This window comes from Coregonus clupeaformis, unplaced genomic scaffold (assembly GCF_020615455.1).
Source record: "Coregonus clupeaformis isolate EN_2021a unplaced genomic scaffold, ASM2061545v1 scaf0987, whole genome shotgun sequence".
In the NCBI taxonomy this organism is placed as follows: Eukaryota; Metazoa; Chordata; class Actinopteri; order Salmoniformes; family Salmonidae; genus Coregonus; species Coregonus clupeaformis.
Window position 1 is genome coordinate 37,953 of NW_025534441.1, and position 24,664 is coordinate 62,616.

The window sequence follows — 24,664 nt, forward strand, 5'->3', positions numbered from 1 at the left end:
TTGACCTGATGCCATACGGTATGTTTGACCTGATGCCATACGGTATGTTTGACCTGATGCCATACAGAATGTTTGACCTGATACCATACAGAATGTTTGACCTGATGCCATACAGAATGTTTGACCTGATGCCATATAGTATGTTTGACCTGATGCCATACAGTATGTTTGACCTGATGCCATACAGTATGTTTGACCTGATGCCATACAGTATATTTGACCTGATGCCATACAGTATGTTTGACCTGATGCCATACAGAATGTTTGACCTGATGCCATACAGAATGTTTGACATGATGCCATACAGTATGTTTGACCTGATGCCATACAGAATGTTTGACCTGATGCCATACAGTATGTTTGACCTGATGCCATACAGAATGTTTGACCTTTTGCTATACAGTATGTTTGACCTGATGCCATACGGAATGTTTGCTTCCCAAGACGTACATTTACTTCCAAAGATTCCTCTCTGATATCTGAAGAATAAATATTACTTGCTGACAAACTAAATAATTGGCTCATTTGTGTTGCTTGTGTGTGTGAATGAATGAAAAGTCCAAATGTATCCATAGCCACACTTCAGCAATAGCTTACCTACATGGTTGTTTTTTCTCTGAAATGCATATTATCTGAATCAAACGCATTTCTTTAGATTTGCCATTTTAGGCTCTCACCACAACACAGCAGTGTTGACCATTGGAATAGATGTCACAGATCCTTTAGTGTCAATATTAGCTCAGTGATTTGGACCTCAGAACACTGATCACATGATCACTGGGGACTTTCTGCCCCTTCCTGAGAGCTGTTCTGATTGGCTCAAATAAGGGCTGTTTGTCATGCTGAAGAGTGCAGAGCAAAATGGTGGAGTAGACACGGCCTTGCGTCTCTGAGTGGCGAAGACTGGTTTGAAGTGAGTCCTCCCTTTCTCTTTCTCTCTCTCTCCCCTTCTCTCTCCACCCTTTCTCTCTCAAACATCCCTATTTTTTTACCCTCTCCATTGTCCTCCCCCTTTCTCTCCCTCTTCCCCCACACACACACATTCCCCCCTCTCCCTCTCCCTTCAGCATGTTCTCTCCCTGTTTCTCAGGTCATTGCCCTCCCTCTCCGCCTGCTCTCTCCAGAGTTGTGCTCCACAGAGCAGCCAGGAGTAGAGAGGCGCCTCACCCAGAGATTCTGCCATGTTTTGGCTCTCCCAGACCTGTTTCTTTCTCCTGCTGCTGCACAGCGTGGCCTCCGAGGGTACGTTCAAACACCCCACCATATCAAACGGTTGACAAATGGTTATGTAGAGAGAAAGTGAGGGAAACTCTGGGGTTTAGTCAGTGTCAGTGATTGGGGTCAGTGTGTGAGTACGGGTGAGGGCAAGTGACTGGGATGTTATGGTGTCTGTATCTCTGCTTGCTTTGATGATTGTGATGACTGTGTGCAAGACAAGCATGTTAAGATGACAACAGCCTAATTGATGATCAAGGTGAGAAAGATGATGATGGTGATGATAGCTCAGCTGGTCCTCTGTAGCTCAGCTGGTAGAGCACGGCGCTTCTAACGCCAAGGTAGTGGGTTCGATCCCCGGGACCACCCATACACAAAAAAAAATGTATGCACGCATGACTGTAAGTCGCTTTGGATAAAAGCGTCTGCTAAATGGCATATTATTATTATTATTATTATTATGATGATAATGATGATGGTGATGATGATAGTGATGATGATGATGATAGTGATGATGATAATGATGATAGTGATGGTGATGATGATGATGATGATGATGGTGATGATGATGGCAGTGGTGATGATGATAGTGATGATGATGATGATGGTGATTATGATAATGGTGATGATGATGGTGCTGATGATGATGATAATGGTGATGATGGTGATGATGATGTGATGGTGATGATGGTGATGATGATGGTGATGATGATGGTGATGATGTGAATGATGATGATGATGATGATGATGATGATGATGATCACAACAACGTCCTGCTGCCACTGATGATGATTTTTCCCTGTGTCCCCAGTCTTCCTGAACAGTGACGATGCTAGCCAGATTCTGAACCGGCGGCGGCGGGCCAACAGCCCATTTGAGGAGTTACGGCAGGGAGACATGGAGAGAGAGTGTATCGAGGAACCCTGTGACAGAGAGGAGGCTAGGGAGATCTTTGAGGATGACAAACTGACTGTAAATTCCCTTTCTCCATCTTGGTTTCTCTCTATCTATCTCTCTTTAAACCAGAAACACTTACATGTCTGTTCACGTCACATTCACATAAATCACATTCCTGTTTAGTCACTCACTCACTTTGCACTCATTCACACCACCTTTACACGCTCATGATTCCAACCCGAAATTCCTGTGTGTTTGGAATCATGACCTTTCTGGTTTGAATTTGTGACGGTTGTGTTTCTTTTTACCTCTTTCCCTCAGACTGAATTCTGGAACAAATATTACGGTAAGGCCCAGGGAGTCTGTTGAGGCTAAGGGTGAGCGCAAGAGGCTGGGGTTGGGATCACATGGGGTTTGCTGATTAGCGCTGGGTTGGAGTCAGGTTGGGGTCAGATTGGGGTCAACCTAGTCAGTTCAGGAAGTGAAGGACTCACGACCACACACCAAAATAATGGGCCATTTTCAATTCATGAATTGATTGTTTGCAGTGTGTTTGGTGTTGCTGTGCTGGTAGGTCCATGGCGAGAAATAAACTGTGTTTCATACAGTGAGGGAAAAAAGTATTTGATCCCCTGCTGATTTTGTACGTTTGCCCACTGACAAAGAAATGATCTGTCTATAATTTTAATGGTAGGTTTATTTGAACAATGAGAGACAGAATAACAAAACAAAAAATCCAGAAAAAACGCATGTCAAAAATGTTATACATTTATTTGCATTTTAATGAGGGAAATAAGTATTTGACCCCCTCTCTATCAGAAACATTTCTGGCTCCCAGGTGTCTTTTATACAGGTAACGAGCTGAGATTAGGAGCACACTCTTAAAGGGAGTGCTCCTAATCTCAGCTTGTTACCTGTATAAAAGACACCTGTCCACAGAAGCAATCAATCAATCAGATTCCAAACTCAATACTCCAAAAATGGCCAAGACCAAAGAGCTCTCCAAGGATGTCAGGGACAAGATTGTAGACCTACACAAGGCTGGAATGGGCTACAAGACCATCGCTAAGCAGCTTGGTGAGAAGGTGACAACAGTTGGTGCGATTATTTGCAAATGGAAGAAACACAAAAGAACTGTCAATCTCCCTCGGCCTCGGACTCCATGCAAGATCTCACCTCGTGGAGTTGCAATGATCGTGAGAACGGTGAGGAATCAGCCCAGAACTACACGGGAGGATCTTGTCAATGATCTCAAGGCAGCTGGGACCATAGTCACCAAGAAAACAATTGGTAACACACTACGCCGTGAAGGACTGAAATCCTGCAGCGCCCGCAAGGTCCCCCTGCTCAAGAAAGCACATATACAGGCCCGTCTGAAGTTTGCCAATGAACATCTGAATGATTCAGAGGAGAACTGGGTGAAAGTGTTGTGGTCAGATGAGACCAAAATGGAGCTCTTTGGCATCAACTCAACTCGCCGTGTTTGGAGGAGGAGGAATGCTGCCTATGACCCCAAGAACACCATCCCCACCGTCAAACATGGAGGTGGAAACATTATGCTTTGGGGGTGTTTTTCTGCTAAGGGGACAGGACAACTTCACCGAATCAAAGGGACGATGGAGAGGGGCCATGTACCATCAAATCTTCGGTGAGAACCTCCTTCCCTCAGCCAGGGCATTGAAAATGGGCCGTGGATGGATATTCCAGCATGACAATGACCCAAAACACACAGCCAAGGCAACAAAGGAGTGGCTCAAGAAGAAGCACATTAAGGTCCTGGAGTGGCCTAGCCAGTCTCCAGACCTTAATCCCATAGAAAATCTGTGGAGGGTGCTGAAGGTTCAAGTTGCCAAACGTCAGCCTCAAAACCTTAATGACTTGGAGAAGATCTGCAAAGAGGAGTGGGACAAAATCCCTCCTGAGATGTGTGCAAACCTGGTGGCCAACTACAAGAAACGTCTGACCTCTGTGATTGCCAACAAGGGTTTTTCCACCAAGTACTAAGTCATGTTTTGCAGAGGGGTCAAATACTTATTTTGTATATATTGTCTCTCACTGTTCAAATAAACCTACCATTAAAATTATAGACTGATCATGTCTTTGTCAGTGGGCAAACATACAAAATCAGCAGGGGATCAAATACTTTTCTCCCTCACTGTAGATGGAGATGCCTGTGAGTCTAAGCCATGTGTCCACAACGGGGTCTGCAAGGATGGGATTGGGACGTACACCTGCTTCTGTCTCGCTGGATTCCAGGGGTACAGCTGTGAGATTGGTACGTCTCTGTCTTCTTCTCCCTTTCCTCTTCAACTTTGATGAACAATCTCATTCCCGACTCCAACACAGACGCTAGAAATATCCCGACTCCAGGTCACTCCGTAGTCAGGAACAACACCTGGCCCTAATCATGACTCTAGTTTGTCTAATCTGTATCCTTGATGTGATGCTGTTCTGCAGAAATTCCTGAGATGTGTGAGAATAACAATGGAGACTGTGATCACTTCTGCCACGTGAAGAAGGACAGTGTGCAATGCTCCTGTGCCGATGGCTACTATCTGGACACAGACGACAAGTCCTGCCTTTCCAACGGTGAGAGGAGGGAGAGATGGAGAGAAAGAGAGAGAGAGAGAGACAGAACAAAAGACAGACAGACAGACAGACAGAATGACAGCGACAGAGACAGAGAGAGATAGACAGAGAGAGACAGAGAGAAACAGACAGACATAACGACAGAGAGACAGAGGGAGAGAGACAGACAGAACAACAGACAGACAGACAGACAGAATGACACAGAGAGAGACAGAGAGAAACAGACAGACATAATGACAGAGAGACAGAGAGAGGGAGAGAGACAGACAGAACAACAGAGAAACAGACAGACAGAATGACAGAGACAGAGACAGAGAGAGATAGAGACAGCGAGAGACAGAAACAGAGAGAAACAGACAGACATAACGACAGAGAGGGAGAGAGAGGGAGAGAGACAGACAGAACAACAGAGAGAGGGACATATACAAATGATCTATGGGGGTAGAGAAGCTGCAGCATCGTTGATCTCCATTAGTAGGTTGTAGGTTGGGCTTAGTTAGTACCTAATAACATTGTTGTCCTTTTGTCATTGAAGAGACCTTTAAGTGTGGCTTCGTGGTATCCAAGAACACCCGCACCATCTTCATCTACCAGCCTAACACCACTGCCACCAACACCACTGAAAAGACCAACATGATGGAGGACCCTATCAGGGAAACGGCCAGGAACGTAACCCAACAGAGAGAAATCCAATTTACATTTGAGGATGAAGTTATCGACATGGTGAAGGAGAAGCCAATCTTTGCCGAGGCGAGAGGCGAAACCTGTATTTTCAATGGGAAGGAGTGTCCCCCAGGAGAATGTCCCTGGCAGGTATAGTAGAGTAGATACACCTCTAGTGGGGTTCCCTCTAAATAGCATTCAGGGTTGTTCGTTTCTGCAACTCTCTCTTTCTTTCTCTTTCTCTCTCTTTCATTCTTTCTTTCTCTCTTTCTTTCTTTCTTTCTTTCTTTCTTTCTTTCTTTCTTTCTTTCTTTCTTTCTTTCTTTCTTTCTTTCTTTCTTTCTTTCTTTTTCTCCCTCTTTCTTTCTTTCTTTCTTTCTTTCTTTCTTTCTTTCTTTCTTTCTTTCTTTCTTTCTTTCTTTCTTTCTCTCCCCTTCTCTGTCTATCTATCTCTCTATCTCTTTCTCTCTTTCTCTCGCTCCCTCTATCTTTCTCTCTCTATATATCTCTCTCTCTCTTTCATTCTTTCTCTCTATTCTCTCCCTCTCTCTCTCTCAACAGGCTTTCCTGGTAAACCACGAGGACAGGGGCTTCTGTGGAGGAACAATCCTGAATAAGTACTTCATCTTAACTGCAGCACATTGCATGAACCAGACACGGTCCTTTTACGTTGTCCTCGGTAGGTACCGTTAACCAAACACCTTTAACTGTGGTCTCTACATCTAGGAATGCATTCGGAAAGTATTCAGACCCCTTGACTTTTTCCACATTTTGTTACGTTACAGCATTATTCTAAAATGGATTACGTTGTTTTTCCCCCCTCATCAATCTACACACAATACCCCATAATGACAAAGCAGAAAACAGGTTTTTAGATTCCCCCCAAAAATAAAATTAAACAAAAATGAAATATCACATTTACATAAGTATTCAGACCATTTACTCAGTCCTTTGTTGAAGCACCTTTGGCAGCGATTACAGCCTAGATTTTTCTTGGGTATGACGCTACAAGCTTGGCACCCCTGTATTTGGGGAGTTTCTCCCATTCTTCTCTGCAGATCCTCTCAAGCTCTGTCAGGTTGGATGGGGAGCGTCACTGCACAGCTATTTTCAGGTCACTCCAGAGATGTTAGATCAGGTTCAAGTCCGGCCTCTAGCTGGGCCACTCAAGGACATTCAGAGACTTGTCCCAAAGCCACTCCTGCATTGTCTTGGCTGTGTGCTTAGGGTCGTTGTCCTGTTAGAAGGTGAACCTTCACCCCAGTCTGAGGTCCTGAGTGCTCTGGAGCAGGTTTTCATCAAGGATCTCTCTGTAATTTGCTCCGTTCATCTTTCCCTCGATCCTGACTAGTCTCCCAGTGTCTGCCGCTGAAAAACATCCCCACAGCATGATGCTGTCACCACAATGCTTCACCGTAGGGATGGTGCCAGGTTTCCTCCAGACGTGACACTTGGCATTCAGGCCGAAGAGTTCAATCTTGGTTTCATCAAACCACAGAATCTTGTTTCTCATGGTTTAAGAGTCTTTAGGTGGCTTTTGGCAAACTCCAAGCAGGCTGTCATGTGTCTTTTACTGAGGAGTGGCTTCCATCTGGTCACTCTACCATAAAGGCCTGATTGGTGGAGTGCTGCAGAGATGGTTGTCCTTCTGGAAGTTTCTCCTATCTCCACAGAGGAACTCTGGAGCTCTGTCAGAGTGACCATCGGGTTCTTGGTCACCTCCCTGACCAAGGCCCTTCTCCCCCGATTGCTCAGTTTGGCTGGGCGTTCATAAAGGCAAAGGGTGTCTACTTTGAAGAATCTCAAATATAAAATATATTTTGATTTGTTGAACACTTTTTTGGTTACTACATGATTCCATATGTGTTATTTCATAGTTTTGATGTCTTCACTATTATTCTACAATGTAGAAAATAGTACAACTAAAGAAAAACCCTGGAATGACTAGGTGTGTCTTTTGACTGTATGTAAATAAGGTATTTCTGTTTTTTATTTTTAATACATTTGCAAAAATGTCTAAAAACATTTGCAAAAATGTCTAAAAACTGGGTATTGTGTGTAGTTTGCTGAGTAAAGAATTTTATTTAATCAATTTTAGAATAAGGCTGTAACAAAACAAAATGTAGAAAAAGTGAAGGGGTCTGAATGCATTGTAAATTGCTGTGTACAGCATAGTTGTTTATGGGGTGAAATAAGAACAGTCAATAACCATACCACACACACATAGCCTACGTTGTAGCAGCCTATCAAGTTAATTGAATTCAATTGATTGAAATCAAACCTCCCCATCGGTCCGTCCGTCTGCAGGAGAGTTTGATACGGAGGTGAAGGATGGACGGGAGGCCATACACCAGGTGGAACAGGTGTTCATCCACAAGGCCTACATCTCCACCACCTATCACAACGACATCTCCCTCATCATGCTGAAGGACCCTATCAAGTTCACCGAGTTCATCCTCCCCGCCTGCCTGCCCGAACGCGACTTTGCCGAGAAGGTCTGTAGCATGATGTACTACCCATAATGCTCTGTGTAACATATCCAGTTTTATCCAATGATGCATATAAACATACAGTATATAATTAATCTGTCTATGTTTCATATCTTAGTAAAGATGTTCCTGAACCTAACATAATGGTGTCCTGTCTACTTATCAATACAAGGTGTTGATGAAACAGTCAGACAGCCTGGTGAGTGGGTTCGGTCGTGGGGGGGAGGCCAAACAGCCGTCCACCATCCTACTGCGTCTGACCGTGCCCTACGTACCCCGGGCCACCTGCCTTCAGTCCGGCCAGCACAAGATCTCCAACCACATGTTCTGCGCCGGCTACGATAGGGAGAAGAAGGACGTGTGCCAGGGGGACAGAGGCGGACCCCACGTCACCCGTTATGGGGACACCTGGTTCGTCACGGGCGTGGTGAGCGAGGGGTGCGCCCGTGAGGGCAAGTACAGCATCTACACGCAGGTGTCCAAGTACATCGACTGGATCCGGGCAGTCATGGGGACGTTTCTCCCCAAGGAGGGGGGGAGGAGGAAGACGAGGGGGGCGGGTCAAATGCACTCAATGATGTGGGTTTGATGGAGACAGAGGAGAGAGGAGAACCAATCAATAAAGAGGCTTGAGGAATTATGGGCAAGAAACTTGTGTGTTTTGTTGTTTTTTCATTGTTTTTCACAAAATGTCTCAGAGACCAAGTAACTTATGCTAAAAAAACAAACATGTTTTGTTTGAATGTCCATTCATCACATACCAACATGAAACTACATCACACACTATAAAGTTGAGTCAGGACTGCAATTAGGCAGACATTTTCCTACTGTTCCAGTTTTTTTTAAGTACAAACTGAATCGATCGCATCAGAAAAACGGCAGGGTTCAAAGGTCACCAGTGACTTGAATCACTGCTGGTGTAATTACCGAGCACACACGGATAGGTGGGTTCTCTGTTTGCTCTATTGTGTGTACAGACTAGAGTCCATCTGTGGGACGTTGTGTTTGTGAAGCCCTAATGTGATACAATGAGTTTTACTGAGTATTCAGAACGTTTCATCTCAATTTATCTTCATAACATATTAGCATATTAGTAGCATATTTGGTAGCTATTACATTACATACAATTACTAATGAGGTACCATCTTTAAAATGTCTAGAGCTGGCACCAGCTACATTAACTACGTCAGGTGACAGGGAGGTCCACATAAATGACACTATCCTGGAGAAATTCACGACATAAGCACAACTTTGTTGGCGTATACAGCAATGACTAAAAACGGACATTTCGGCTGGCAAGCGGGTGGGGGGTTTACCTGGCAATGTTAACCTGGCAGCGTGGATGTGTGTGTCAGACAGAAAGGGAGTGAGAGAGCGCAAGAGAGAGAGAGATAGACAGGGCTGCAGACAGGATCTTGGCACAGGCAGAGAGGCTTGTGGGCACTGTGTGGATGTGTATTATAATGGGCTCGTGGAGGCGATGGTGGTTTCTGTCTCTCTCTCTTCTGAGCAGTGTCCTCCTGGTCCACAGCTATGGGAGAGGTAAGCCGCTGTACTGTGAAAGCTACAGGACCAACATTTAGTTAATCATACGTTCAGGCTGACAATGACTTTGCTAGCATGGTTTTCCAGTCTACCGCTATGGTTAGCATGGTGTTGGGTATACAGCAGTGGAGGCTGCTGAGGGGAGAATGGCTCATAATAATGGCTGGAATGGAGCGTAATGGATGGAATGGAGTGAATGAAATGGTATCAAACCCATGAAAACCATGTTTTTGATACAATTCCATTGACTCCATTCCAGCCATTATTATGAGCCGTTCTCCCCTCAGCAGCCTCCACTGGTATACAGGAAACAAACTGTTCTGTATTTAATTCAGTGGCATGAAACTCAGTGATGGGACCACTTAAAGTGAATCATCTTCACCATAATCCCATTGCTCTATGTATTATTTTCCACCATTTGCAATATTCTCCTCAACCTGGAAGTTAAAAAAATAATACTGAGTCACTTCTGGTTTGTCTCACTTTCAGTTGTTGTTGTTGTTCCCTATGTCTTCCTCCTCCTCCTTCTCCTTCCCCTCCTCTGCATGCTCCTCCTCTCCTCCTCTTCATCCACCTCCTCCTCCCCATCCACCTCCTCCTCCTCCCCCTCCTTCCCCTCCTCTCCTCTCCTTCATCCACCTCCCCCTCCTCCTCCTACCCCGCCTCCTTCCCCTCCTCCTCATGCTCCTCCTCTTCATCCACCTCCCCCCCTCCTCCTACCCCGCCTCCTTCCCCTCCTCCATCATGCTCCTCCTCTCCTCCTCTTCATCCACCTCCCCCTCTTCCTCCTACCCCGTCTCCTTCCCCTCCTCCTCATGCTCCTCCTCTCCTCCCACCTCCTCCTCCTTCTGCTCCTCCTCTCCTCCTCTTCATCCACCTCCTCCTCCTCCTCCCCTCTTCATCCACCTCCTCCTCCTCCTCCTCTTCATCCACCTCCTCCTCCTCCTACCCCTCCTCCTTTTCATCCACCTCCTCCTCCCCTTCATTCACCTCCTCCTCCTCCTCCTCCTCTTCATCCACCTCCTCCTCCTCCTCCTACCCCTTCTTCTTCCCCTCCCCTCCCCTCCTCTCCTCTTCATTCACCTCCTCCTCCTCTTCATCCACCTCCTCCTCCTCCTCTTCATTCACCTCCTCCTCCTCTTCATCCACCTCCTCCTCCTCCTCCTACGCCTCCTCCTTCCCCTCTCCTCCTCTCCATCCTCCTCCTCTTCCCTGACCCTCAGTGTTCAGACCCCCTGCGCACGCAAGCACGGTCTTCCTACGGTCGAAGTGAGCGAACGCGTTCTTCTTGGAGGAGATGCTTCAGGGGAACCTGGAGAGGGAGTGTTATGAGGAGTCCTGCAACTACGAGGAGGCCAGGGAGTACTTTGAAGACACACCCAAAACTGTGAGCAATTTAGGCCTATAGGGTGCATCTCAATAGTCTAAAATGTATTCCTTTCCTTCAACTGCACTGATCTGACAACATAGGCTATCCCCTTATCCATAACTAATGCAGTAGTTTTCTGATTTAAACCCTGTGTCCGTTGTCTCTCTCTCTGTTATACCTCAATAGGACACTTTCTGGAATGTCTATGTCGGTAAGTCTCGTTCTTTTGAATCGCAGCAGAGGGGTGTTGGGTTTTCTCCCGAGTCCAGATATTGAATCCTTTCCTCCCCCTCTTCTTCTTCCTCCTCCTCCTCCTCCCCAGATGGGGACCAGTGCAAACCCAATCCCTGTCTCCATGGCGGCAGCTGCAAGGACGGCGTTGGAGGTTACACCTGTAGCTGCACAGAGCTGTACCACGGCAAGAACTGTGAAATAGGTCAACAGACCACCTACCTTAGAACTCTTTATGAGTGTGTGTGCGTGCATGCGTGTGTTCATAGTTGTGTGAGTAGGCTAAGAGATATGTTTGTGTGTCACAACAGATAACTCTCAGTGCCCCACCAAGGGGCCCTTTTCCTGTGACCACTTCTGCAGTCCCAAGTTTGAAGCATACCAGTGCTCCTGCACCACGGGGTACAAGATTCACAGTGATAAGAGGAGCTGCATACCTGCAGGTTAACGTCTACCTATTCTTTTGAATTAGACATCTGCAAAACTCCCGCTCTCACACACACTTTATATAGAGATGTCTCTGTTTCCTTAGTTAAGCACCCCTGTGGAAGACTCCAGCCAACAAACCAAATAAACATAGCCTATCACGTCTGTCCACACAACCGATGTCCATGGCAAGTAAGTCCCTCCCCTACCAGCACAACGTAGAGCAAGGTGAGTTAAAGGGGAAGTTTGGGACCATGGATTACAGTTTCTCCTGGCCTATAGACTACTTTCAGTAGTTGAACTTCCCCTTTTAACCTGTGGCTTTGTGATTGGCAGGTGGTGTTTGTGGATGAGGCTGGTGCGGAGCTGTGTAGCGGGGTGATCCTAGGGCCTCACGCAGTCCTGACATCAGCTAGCTGCCTGTACATGGGAAAGAAACTCCACAGCATGCAGACAGGTGAGTCCCACAGCGATCAAAACACTGAGGTTTGATATGGTTAGTGTATAAACCTGCAGCTCAGGCAGATTCAAATCTTTCTGAAATCTAACAGTTTCCTTCATCCCCTAAGGTGCCTCAAATAATAGTGTGAGGATCCCTCTATCGACCCAACTGTACATTCACAACCGCCACAAGAGGGGCAGTCTGGAGGACGACCTGGCCTTGGTGAGACTAAATGAGCCCCTCCCCCTTCGGCCCCTCTGTCTCCCACCTGTGCCTGCCCACTAAGGATTTCTGTGAGAATGTGTTGATGAGTCCAGGAAGGGAGGGGTGGCCAGGGGGTCGGACAAACTCCGGGGGAATCCCACGGCCACCCTGTTCTCTCCTACCTGCATGTGGAGGGCTGTCGAAACCAGGTGAACTTCTCCCAGCTGCTCAGTAACAAGATGTTCTGTATGGGTCGCCAGAAGGGCTTCTGTCGGACTGAGTTGACTAGGTTTAATGAGACAGACCTCAAACCAGGACTAACGAGGAACCGCAGCCTCTTGTCCGGGACCCCCGTTGTGACTGTGGAGAGGCATACAGCGTTCCTCACAGGCCTGCTCCTTTCACCACCCACATCACATGACTGTGGACAAACACTGGTGTTCACAAAGCTGTCTCGCTACTTGCACTGGATCCAGCAGCACCTGGACATGACAGAGGTGAGGATGACACCACAAATTACCCAAGATCCACCTGGACCTTATGGGGTAACCCCAACCTAGGGTTAGCCTGATCCCTACCTGCACTGGACTTAAAGCCAACAGGGCTGCGTTCAAGATTGAAGTTGTTTCTGCAAGGTTAACAATGTAAATGAGTGTAGTTATATTGTAACGTGTACTATAATTATATACAATTATTAATCTCCCACACTTCCTTAATAAACTAATATATTGTACAAGGAGTACAAACAATCACTTTTATTCCAAAATCACAAAATATGACAAAATAAAATGCAACCTAAATAATAAGGAAATATATTTCTGGGAACATTTTCTGGGTGAAGGGGATTCTGGGATCCGTAGATTAGGAAGATGATGACAGCAGGGGGAATGGATTGGCCTTGCTGACGACCAGTTTCTGGTGCTGGTGAGAGATGTAGCCCTTGATGTGTCCCTAGAAGAGGAACAAGAAGAGAGGTAATCTGCTGCTTCATGTCTTACGACTTTCTGAAATATCAGGTGTAGCGCTTAGTATGGTCAGAGAAAAAGGTCAGTGTGTGTGTGTGTGTGTTAGTGGTGGTATCTCACCTCACAGATTAGGTTGGCCAGGATACACTGCACCTCGTCAATGTCCACCTCTTCCACCTGCATCATTTTTAGAACTACCAGGAAGGCATCTAGGGGTAACTGGTGAGTCTTCAACAGCTGGTACCTTACACAAACATGTTAACAAAGAGTCAATTTCGCTCTTAGGTTAACACACATGAAGGTCATACCACAAACATGTTAACAAATAGTCAATATCGCTCTTAGGTTAACACACACACACCAATTCCTACTCCACCAATGCAGATTCACACTATAGGGCTGAACCTGAATCGTACTGTGCTGGCTCAGATCATTTATTTTCACACTGACCTTTCAGTGCGGTTCCAGCAACTATGATGGATGTGTAACCAGGCCAGCCCAGTACAGCTGGACTTGGCTCAGTAGTGTGAAAGTTGTACAAGACTCACACTTTCTTGAAGAGGTTCCGGTAGGTGATGATCTTGAGCTTCTCGAGGATGAGGAAGATGCCACAGCGGATGAAGAAGGTCTCGTGCTTGGCCAAGGCCTCGTTCAGCAGCAGCAGGTTGCCCTCACTGTTACACAGACAGACAGACAGAGAGACAGACATACAGAGAGAGAGATGAATGATAGAAAGAGAGAGGAGGAAGTAGAGAGAGAGATGGCGAGGAGCGGGAGGGTGGTGACTCACCTCACAGCTTTCGTGACGTCGGCAAACTGCATGAGGTCATACTTCCTGAGCAGCTGGTGATTAGGCATGTGACCCTGAAACAACATGAGCAACACCAGTCTCAGTCTCTGATTGACAATCAAGCTTTTTGAATTTGATTTGAATTGAGACGTGTGTGGCTAGATGAGCACATGTTAAGGCACTCTCAGTAAAGCTCTGTCTCACCAGCAACATCTTGACAGGCAGTAGGTAGATGAGGATCATGCGTTTGTTCCTCTGGCTGGAGCGGTGGCAGTGCTGGAAGGAGAAGGACAGGTACTCCTCGGCTGGTTTGTAGTCGCTGTCGAACATGGCCTTACGGCCTACGTAGTATTTGTAGGTGACTCTCTGGGCCATACTGTAATCATCCTTCAAGTTGGAGCTGTCGATGGCCCGGATCAGTGGCTTACACAGGTGTAGCTTGTTGATCTGGACACACAGAACCATTTAGACACACAGAGATGTACACACATACACACACACGAAGTAGGCCCTATTCACACTACTGCCTTACCTTGAAGTATATCTTGAAGAGCTGATTGATGAGAAACAACATCCCCCACTTCTTGGAGTCGTCAATACCAGCCCGACTGTAAACGATAACAGTCAAGACATAATGGGTAAGGGGCTATGGTTGCTACAGTAAAGGCTGTAAGATATATAGTTTAATATGCTGTCAATAGTGTCCAATGCTGTAATATATATAGTTTAATATGCTGTCAATAGTGTCCAATGCTATAAGATATATAGTTTAATATGCTGTCAATAGTGTCCAATGCTGTGAGATATATAGTTTAATATGCTGTCAATAGTGTCCAATGCTGTAAGATATATAGTTTAATATGCTGTCAATAGTGTCCAATGCTATAAGATGTATAGTTTAATATGCTGTCAATAGTGTCCAATGCTGTGAGATATATAGTTTAATATGCTGTCAATAGTGTCCAATGCTGTGAGATATATAGTTTAATATGCTGTCAATAGTGTTCAATGCTGTGAGATATATAGTTTAATATGCTGTCAATAGTGTCCAATGCTGTGAGATATATAGTTTAATATGCTGTCAATAGTGTCCAATGCTATAAGATATATAGTTTAATATGCTGTCAATAGTGTCCAATGCTGTGAGATATATAGTTTAATATGCTGTCAATAGTGTTCAATGCTGTGAGATATATAGTTTAATATGCTGTCAATAGTGTCCAATGCTGTGAGATATATAGTTGAATATGCTGTCAATAGTGTCCAATGCTGTAAGATATATAGTTTAATTGTCACGCTCTGGCTCCGGGACTTTGTATTATTGAGCCAGGGTGTGTTCATTTTTGTTGTGTTTGGGGATTAGTTGGGTTGTTATTGGTGGTTTCATTGTTTGGTCCAGTGACTCCCAATCAGTGGTAACGAGTGTCAGCTTTCGGCTCGTTATCTCTGATTGGGAGCCATATTTAAACTGTCATTGTTCACCTTGGGGTTGTGGGTTTTTGTTCTATGTTCAGTCGTTGTCACTGAGGACTTCATGATCGTGTTTTGTTTTGTATTCTCGTGTATTGCATTAAAGTCAATATGTTCGCTACCAACGCTGCGCTTTGGTCCTACTTCATAGACGGTCGTGACAGAAAAACCCACCACAACGAGACCAAGCAGCGTTTCCAGGAGTTGGATGACGAGTGGTGGAGACAGAAGAGCGAAGGTTGGGAGAGGACTATAGAGGCCTGGTCCACGGAGAGGAGAGACCCCCAGAAAATTTTTAGGGGGGCTCACGACGTCGGGGCAGCAGGAGTACGGGGGTAGAGGAGTGCAGTAGGTTGGCAGAAAAGGCCGCCAGGTTAAAGGGGGCCACTGGTCACGAAGGGGAAGGAAGGTGTGGAGGCACGGCGAAGGGTACTGGGGTGTGTTACCAGTCCGGTCCGGCCCGTTCCTGATCCCGTGTAGGGCCAGGGGTGTGTGTCCTCAGTGCGGTCCTGTCTGTTCCTGTGCCTCGCATGGAGCCTGTGGTGCGCGCCGCCAGCCCGACTCGGTCTGTTCCTGCTCCCTGCACCAAGTCTGTGGTGCGTTTCGTCGGCCCTGTTCGGCCCGTGCCTGCTCCCCACACCAAGCCAACGGTGTGCGTCGCTAGGCCAGCTCGACCTGTTCCTGCTCCCCGCACCAAGTCTGTGGTGCGTTTCGTCAGCCCTGTCCGGCCCGTCCCTGCTCCCCGCACCAAGCCAATGGTGCGCGTCGCCAGCCCAGCCCGGCCTGTCCCTGCTCTACGCATCAAAACTACGGTGTGCGTCGCCGGCCCAACCCGGACTGTTCCTGCCACTCGCACCAGGCTAAGGGTGCGAGTCGTCAACCTGGGTCAGCTCGTTCCGGCTACTCGCACCAAACCAAGGGGGCGAGTCGTCAACCTGGTTCAGCCTATTCCTGCTACGCGCACCAAGCCAGGGAGGCGAGTCGTCCAGCCTGAGGAGGTCCGTTCGGCTGCACGCACCAAGCCGAGGATGCGTATCGTCAGCCAGGTCCGGTCCGTCCCTGCCTCACGCGCCAAGCTAGGGGTGCGGCGTCATCAGTCCGGATCCAGCCAGCTGGGTTGGATCGGACCGGGGGCCATTACGGGGGATGGATGTAGGATGGTGGTCAAGCCCGGAGCCAGAACCGGAGCCGCCTCCGAGGAGCAACACCCACCCAGCCCTCCCCTATTTGGGTTCTTTGAGGCGCGGTCACAGTCCGCGCCTTTAGGGGGGGGTACTGTCACGCTCTGGCTCCGGGACTTTGTATTATTGAGCCAGGGTGTGTTCATTTTTGTTATGTTTGGGGATTAGTTGGGTTGTTATTGGTGGTTTCATTGTTTGGTCCAGTGACTCCCAATCAGTGGTAACGAGTGTCAGCTGTCGGCTCGTTATCTCTGATTGGGAGCCATATTTAAACTGTCATTGTTCACCTTGGGGTTGTGGGTTTTTGTTCTATGTTCAGTCGTTGTCACTGAGGACTTCATGATCGTGTTTTGTTTTGTATTCTCGTGTATTGCATTAAAGTCAATATGTTCGCTACCAACGCTGCGCTTTGGTCCTACTTCATAGACGGTCGTGACATTAATATGCTGTCAATAGTGTCCAATGCTGTGAGATATATAGTTTAATATGCTGTCAATAGTGTCCAATGCTGTGAGATATATAGTTTAATATGCTGTCAATAGTGTCCAATGCTGTGAGATATATAGTTTAATATGCTGTCAATAGTGTCCAATGCTGTAAGATATATAGTTTAATATGCTGTCAATAGTGTCCAATGCTGTAAGATATATAGTTTAACATGCTGTCAATGGTGTCCAATGCTGTGAGATATATAGTTTAATATGCTGTCAATAGTGTCCAATGCTGTGAGATATATAGTTTAATATGCTGTCAATAGTGTCCAATGCTGTGAGATATATAGTATAATATGCTGTCAATGGTGTCCAATGCTGTGAGATATATAGTTTAATATGCTGTCAATAGTGTCCAATGCTGTGAGATATATAGTTTAATATGCTGTCAATAGTGTCCAATGCTATAAGATATATAGTTTAATATGCTGTCAATAGTGTCCAATGTTGTGAGATATATAGTTTAATATGCTGTCAATAGTGTCCAATGCTATATGATATATAGTTTAATATGCTGTCAATAGTGTCCAATGCTGTAAGATATATAGTTTAATATGCTGTCAATGGTGTCCAATGCTGTGAGATATATAGTTTAATATGCTGTCAATAGTGTTCAATGCTGTGAGATATATAGTTTAATATGCTGTCAATAGTGTTCAATGCTGTGAGATATATAGTTTAATATGCTGTCAATAGTGTCCAATGCCGTTAGATATATAGTTTAATATGCTGTCAATAGTGTCCAATGCTATAAGATATATAGTTTAAAATGCTGTCAATGGTGTCCAATGCTGTGAGATATATAGTTTAATATGCTGTCAATAGTGTCCAATGCTGTGAGATATATAGTTTAATGTAACGATCCCGGCTGTCTGAGTCGGGTCCTGTCTGGTGACTAGTTTTCCGGTTCGTAATCTCCAGTTTCCCGGGTTCGAGGAAGCTCGGGGGAGCGCTCTTGTTTTCCGCACCTGCATCCCATCAGCAATCTGCACACCTGGTCCTGATCATCACCCTTCTTAGGCTCTGGCCCAACATCCAGTTCCTGCCGGATCGTTAGCCATGAACAGTATGTTTGTCAGCGTATCAGTCTCTGAGCCATTAGTGTTAGTTTTGTTGTTTTGCACCTTTTTTGACTTGCTGTGTACTGACCTCCGTTTTGTTCTGTCTGCAGTCTCTCACCCGGAACCTTCACCCAACCTCTGCCTGATGGTCGGCGGCTGCCGAGCCAGTACTGGACCAACCACTGCACCCTCAACAACCCATCCACGCCACCCGCTCTGTTCCCTGGATTATTCAGCCTCACTCGGAATCTATTAATAAACACTCACCTTTGTCCCAACGTACCTTGTCCTGGTCTGCTTCTGGGTTCTGGCTTAGTTAACCGTGACAGAACGATCCGGCCAGTATGAACCCAGCGGACCTGGACTCTGTTCGCCATGCTATTACCCAGCAGGAGAAGATGTTGGGCCATCATAGCACGGTACTACAGGAGATCGCGTTGTCAGTTCGGAACCTTTCTACCGGTCTGACGGAGGTCCAGAACCAACGCAAGTGTCCGGTGGAGGATCCACTACCGGTTTCAACCATCTCGCCTGCCGCTTCTGAAGCTGTGTCCATCCGTGAGCCCAAGGTTCCGACGCCGGATAAATATGAGGGGGAGCTGGGAAGATGCCGTTCCTTCCTTATGCAGTGTGGACTAGTGTTCGATCTACAGCCCTACTCTTATGCCACAGACAAGGCTAGGGGTAGCCTTTGTGATTGAGTTGCTGCGTGGTCGAGCGCTGGAGTGGGCTTCAGCCGTTTGGGAACGACAGGATCCCTGCATGGCTTCATACCAGGGGTTCACGGCCGAGATGAGGAAGCTCTTCGACCATTCCGTCCGGAGGGGACGAGCTAGGCGCCTGTTTCGCTCGCCAAGGAACTCGCTGGCGTGGCCGACTTCGTGATCGAGTTCAAGACGTTGGCTGTGGAGAGTGGGTGGAACGAGGAGTCTCTGCAAGCGGCCTTTTACCAGGGTCTGTCGGAGCAGCTCAAGGATGAGTTGATCTCCTATCCGGAGCCTAGTGACCTGGACAGCTTGGTAGCTTTGTCTATTCGGGTGGATAATCGAGTCCGAGAGCGAAGGAGGGAGAAGCAATGGGGTCCGTCCAATCGATCAGCTTCTCAGTTCCCAGTCGGGTCGGGTGGTGGACCAGAACACGTCGATCATTCTCCACCACAATGGATTAGTGGAGAGGTCCTCTCTCCCGATTCTGAACCCATGCAAGTGGTGGCACGGGTTAACCAAGGAGGAGCGTCAACATAGGCGTAAGACCAACTGCTGCCTCTACTGTGGTAGCTCGGGACATTACATCTCCACTTGTTCCCGGCGGTCGTCAAACTGCCCGGCTCGCTAAAGTTGGGAGGACTTTTAGCGAGCCAGTTTCAACTCTCTCAGTACCTCTGTCAGACCCCGTTTCCCGGCTACCCCTTGTGAACAGGAATCAGAGCTTAGCGCTTAACGCTTTTATCGATTCAGGTGCCGATGGAAGCTTTCTTGATGCCGAGTTGGTGGAACAGCTGGGGCTTTCCAAGGAGCAATTGCCGGAAGCCATTGAAGGCGACCACTCTGAACGGCAGTAGTCTGGCACGTATCACGATGAGGACTGAACCCGGTTAAGATGCGGTTGTCGGGGAATCATTCTGAGATGATTTCATTCTTCATTCTGCCGTCTTCCCATGTTCCTCTGGTCCTTGGATACCCCTGGCTGAAGGAACACAATCCCACGTTCGATTGGGTGACGGGCAAGGTAACAGTTGGAGCCTTGATTGTCATGCTAACTGTCTCAAGACTGCCTGCCCCCATTCGGTTCCCAGTCAGGTGATTGAGGCTAAACCCCTAGATTTGTCCCTGGTTCCCGAGACATATCACGATTTGGGGGAAGTTTTCAGTAAGCAGAAGGCTCTGTCACTCCCTCCCCACCGACCATATGATTGTGCCCATCAACCTGGTCCCTGGAGCTGTCTACCCCAAGGGAAGGTTATACAGTATCTCCCGACCTGAACGTGAGGCGTTGGAGACCTACATCAAGGAGTCCCTAGCTGCTGGTCTCGTTCGTCCCTCGTCATCACCCCTGGGGCAGGATTCTTCTTTGTGGGTAAGAAGGATGGCTCTCTTCGACCGTGTATTGATTATCGGGGTTGAATGACATCACGGTCAAGAACAAGTATCCCCTGCCCTTGATGAGTTCTGCCTTCGACTCCTTACAGGGTGCTACGGTGTTCACCAAGCTAGACCTACGCAATGCGATCACCTGGTCCGGATCAGAGAGGGGACGAGTGGTTGACGGGTTTCAATACACCGATGGGTCACTTCGAGTATCAGGTGATGCCGTTTGGACTGACCAATGCTCCAGCGGTATTCCAGAGTATGGTGAACGACGTCCTGAGAGATATGATCGGTCTCTTTGTGTTTGTTTACCTGGATGACATTCTGATCTTCTCGAAGGAACCTTCCGACCACGTCCAGCATGTCCGGCAGGTTCTGCAGCGATTGTTGGAGAATCGCCTGTTCGTGAAGGCCGAGAAGTGCGAGTTTCACGCCCACACGACATCCTTTCTCGGGTACATCATCTCCAGGGGAGAGATTAGGATGGACCAGGAGAAGGTTAGAGCGGTTCTGGAATGGGCCCAGCCCGGTTGCGAGATTGCAGCTCCAGAGATTTTTGGGGTTTGCGAATTTCTACCGCAGATTCATCCGGGATTACAGCCGTGTGGCCGCTCCGTTAACTGCCTTGACTTCCAGTATCAGGACCTTCAAGTGGAATCCGGAGGCGGATCGAAGCGTTTCTGGATTTGAAGAGGCGATTCACCAACGCACCGATTCTCTCTCAACCGGACCACGGCCCGTCAGTTAAATCGTTGAAGTGGGCCGCGTCTGATGTGGGAGTTGGCGCCATCCTGTCGAGCGATGCTCCACGGACAGTAAACTCCATCCCTGCGCCTACTATCTCGTCGCCTTTCGCCTGGAGAGGAATTACGATGTGGGTAACCGGGAGCTTCTCGCGGTGAAACTTGCCTTGGAGGAGTGGCGCCACTGGTTGGAGGCGGAGCAACCGTTTATTGTCTGGACTGACCACAAGAATCTTGCTTACGTGCAATCGGCTAAGCGTCTCAACTCCCGTCAGGCCAGGTGGGCGTTGTTTTGGGACGATTCAAGTTTGCCCTGACGTTCGACCTGGATCTAAGAACGGCAAGGCGGACGCCCTGTCCCGGATGTTCTCCAAGACGGAGGAGAGTGGGTCCAAGACCGAGACAATCCTCCCCGGAACTGCGTCGTGGAGCAGTTATGTGGAAGATTGAGGAGGAGGTGCTGGCGGCCCTTCGGACTCAGCCCGGTCCCGGTAACGGTCCACCCGGTCGGTTGTTTGTGCCTGAGTCGGTTCGTCCTGCTGTCCTCAAATGGTCCCACGCCAGCAAGATGGCTTGTCACCTTGGCGTGGCTCGGACAATGGCGTTTCTTCGCAGACGTTTTTGGTGGCCTGCCATGGCCGAGGATACTGGGGGTTTTGTTGCTGCCTGTCCAGTGTGTGCGCGAGAGAATAAGAGTACCAATCGGCCCAGCTCTGGACTACTTCACCCCCTTCCTATTCCCCGGCGACCATGGTCGCATCTGGCCCTGGACTTCGTCACTGGGTTGCCCGCTTCTGAGGGGAACACGGTCGTTCTGACTATCGTGGACAGATTCAGCAAGTTCGCCCACTTTGTGCCTATTGCCAAGCTCCCTCTGCCTCGGAGACGTCCGAGATCCTGGTTAAGGGAGGTTTTCAGGGTCCACGGTTTGCCCAGTGATATCGTTTCCGACCGTGGCCCTCAGTTTACCTCTGCTGTCTGGAAGTCCTTCTGTTTGGCCATTGGAGCTACAGTCAGTCTCACATCTGGTTTTCACCCCCAATCCAATGGTCAGGCGGAGAGAGCCAACCAGAAGATGGAATCCACGCTACGCTGTCTGGTCTCTTCCAACCCCACCTCCTGGTCTCTCAGTTGCCTTGGGTTGAGTATGCCCACAATACTCTTCCCTACATCTGCCACTGGGATGTCTCCCTTCCAGTGCCTGTATGGCTACCAACCTCCCCTGTTTCCTTCTCAGGAGAAGGAGCTCTCAGTGCCTTCTGTTCAGGCCCATATTCGTCGTTGCCACCGGACCTGGCATCGGGCCAGAAAGGCACTCCTTAGAGTTTCGGACGGTATCAGCTCCAGGCGAATCGTCGCCGGATCCCCGCTCCCACCTATACCATCGGAGATAGGGTTTGGTTGGCCACACGGGATCTTCCGTTACGGACTGAGTCTGGAAGTTGTTACCGAAGTTCATTGGTCCGTTTGTGGTGGAGAAGGTGATCAATCCAGTGGCAGTTCGACTCAAACTACCGAGGACGCTCAGAGTCCATCCCACCTTTCATGTCTCCTGCCTCAAGCCTGTCTTCCTCAGTCCTCTGTTGCCTCCTCCGCCTCCTCCTCCTCCTCCTCGGATGATCGGAGGTGGTCCTGCCCTACACGGTGCGTCGCATCATGGATTCCAGGCAGACGGGGCCGGGGTTTCCAGTATCTCGTGGACTGGGAGGGGTTGGCCCTGAAGAGAGGAGTTGGATTCCGCGGCGACAGGTCCTAGACGCGGACCTCATCAGTGACTTCTACCGCCTCCATCCTGGCGCTCCGGGAGTCCGCCCGGTGGCGTTCGATCGGAGGGGGTACTGTAACGATCCCGGCTGTCTGAGTCGGGTCCTGTCTGGTGACTAGTTTTCCGGTTCGTAATCTCCAGTTTCCCGAGGGTTCGGGAACGCTCGGGAGCGCTCTTGTTTTCCGCACCTGCATCCCATCAGCAATCTGCACACCTGGTCCTGATCATCACCCTTCTTAGGCTCTGGCCCAACATCCAGTTCCTGCCGGATGCGTTAGCCATGAACAGTATGTTTGTCAGGCGTATCAGTCTCTGAGCCATTAGTGTTAGTTTTGTTGTTTTGCACCTTTTTGACTTGCTGTGTACTGACCTCCGTTTTGTTCTGTCTGCAGTCTCTCACCCGGAACCTTCACCCAACCTCTGCCTGATGGTCGGCGGCTGCCGAGCCAGTACTGGACCAACCACTGCACCCTCAACAACCCATCCACGCCACCCGCTCTGTTCCCTGGATTATTCAGCCTCACTCGGAATCTATTAATAAACACTCACCTTTGTCCCAACGTACCTTGTCCTGGTCTGCTTCTGGGTTCTGGCTTAGTTAACCGTGACAGTTTAATATGCTGTCAATAGTGTTCAATGCTGTGAGATAAATAGTTTAATATGCTGTCAATAGTGTCCAATGCTGTGAGATATATAGTTCAATATGCTGTCAATAGTGTCCAATGCTGTGAGATATATAGTTTAATATGCTGTCAATAGTGTCCAATGCTGTGAGATATATAGTTTAATATGCTGTCAATAGTGTTCAATGCTGTGAGATATATAGTTTAATATGCTGTCAATAGTGTCCAATGCTGTGAGATATATAGTTCAATATGCTGTCAATAGTGTCCAATGCTGTGAGATATATAGTTTAATATGCTGTCAATAGTGTCCAATGCTGTGAGATATATAGTTTAATATGCTGTCAATAGTGTTCAATGCTGTGAGATATATAGTTTAATATGCTGTCAATAGTGTCCAATGCTGTGAGATATATAGTTCAATATGCTGTCAATAGTGTCCAATGCTGTGAGATATATAGTTTAATATGCTGTCAATAGTGTCCAATGCTGTAAGATATATAGTTTAATATGCTGTCAATAGTGTCCATGTCCTGTGAGACTCACTTGTCGCTGGCACACACTCTGAAACAGCCCATCAGTTGTTCAGCAGCTGTCTCCCAGCTTGCCTTTTCCCTTCCTCAGGAGCTGCTGCTCCGCCTGGACAATAACACTACAATCATCAAACCCCTCCTATAGGACATGACTTATCCATCATTGGATCAGAAGCATTCTAGAGCACAACTGTTTATGTTCACTTACATTATTGGCAAATATCCGTAAGTCCAGCGTAACAGCGAACATCACTGGCAAGGCCCTAAACAGCACATATAGAGCAGTTATCCCACAGACGTGTATATGTAGAATAGAAAAACATTAAGGCCAAATTGATATTTTTTGGCATGCTTATCCTTACCAGTTCTCCTCTTTGTGAGATTGGAAGGCCCTCAAGAATGACGTAGAAAGTCAAGGAGGAACCGCAGAGAAACCATGACAGAACAGTTTGGAAATGTACTAGTCTACATTTTTGTGTGTTATAAGAAAGGGATAGTCCATTGGCTAGCAGGCCAAAATGTACATATTTGTCCGCTTTGGGGTGGCAAAATTAAATGATGATTTTCATTAAGGTCCATATCTTTGGGTTACATTTTGGTATGATAGCCACATATCGGAGGTAGCTAAATGTGGCTATCACTGCATTATATGTTATGACCCCTATGTGGTTAGTTGGGCCAACAGGATTGAGGGTATGAAATGTAATTTTATATTATCAGGGAACAATCTCCTCAAACTAAGGCAATTTGATAAGTTATTAACTTCATGATACAACACATTAAGGGTTGAAACAATAAGAATGGTAATGACGTTTTTTGGGGGGCCCACCTTGGGGGTCAAAGGTCCTACATGTATGCATTTTGGGGTGTATCAAGCCAGAATGG

At 47.6% G+C, this 24,664-nt stretch overlaps 1 protein-coding gene and 2 pseudogenes across 1 annotated transcript; 2 read left to right on the top strand and 1 right to left on the bottom strand.

Annotated features, from left to right (window-relative positions):
- The first annotated feature begins 827 nt into the window (after window positions 1-827).
- Window positions 828-8,504, top strand: LOC121547784 (coagulation factor X). Its single transcript, XM_041859204.2, has 10 exons — window positions 828-913; window positions 1,091-1,242; window positions 2,027-2,187; window positions 2,434-2,458; window positions 4,274-4,387; window positions 4,570-4,701; window positions 5,237-5,514; window positions 5,926-6,043; window positions 7,672-7,859; window positions 8,026-8,504. Exons 2-10 carry the CDS (start codon window positions 1,182-1,184, stop codon window positions 8,440-8,442), a joined length of 1,494 nt encoding a protein of 497 aa, XP_041715138.1. The 5' UTR covers window positions 828-913; window positions 1,091-1,181; the 3' UTR covers window positions 8,443-8,504.
- Window positions 8,505-9,164: 660 nt separating this feature from the next.
- On the top strand, window positions 9,165-12,791 carry LOC121547794 (annotated as a pseudogene).
- Window positions 12,792-12,810: 19 nt separating this feature from the next.
- On the bottom strand, window positions 12,811-24,188 carry LOC121547796 (annotated as a pseudogene).
- Window positions 24,189-24,664: the final 476 nt, after the last annotated feature.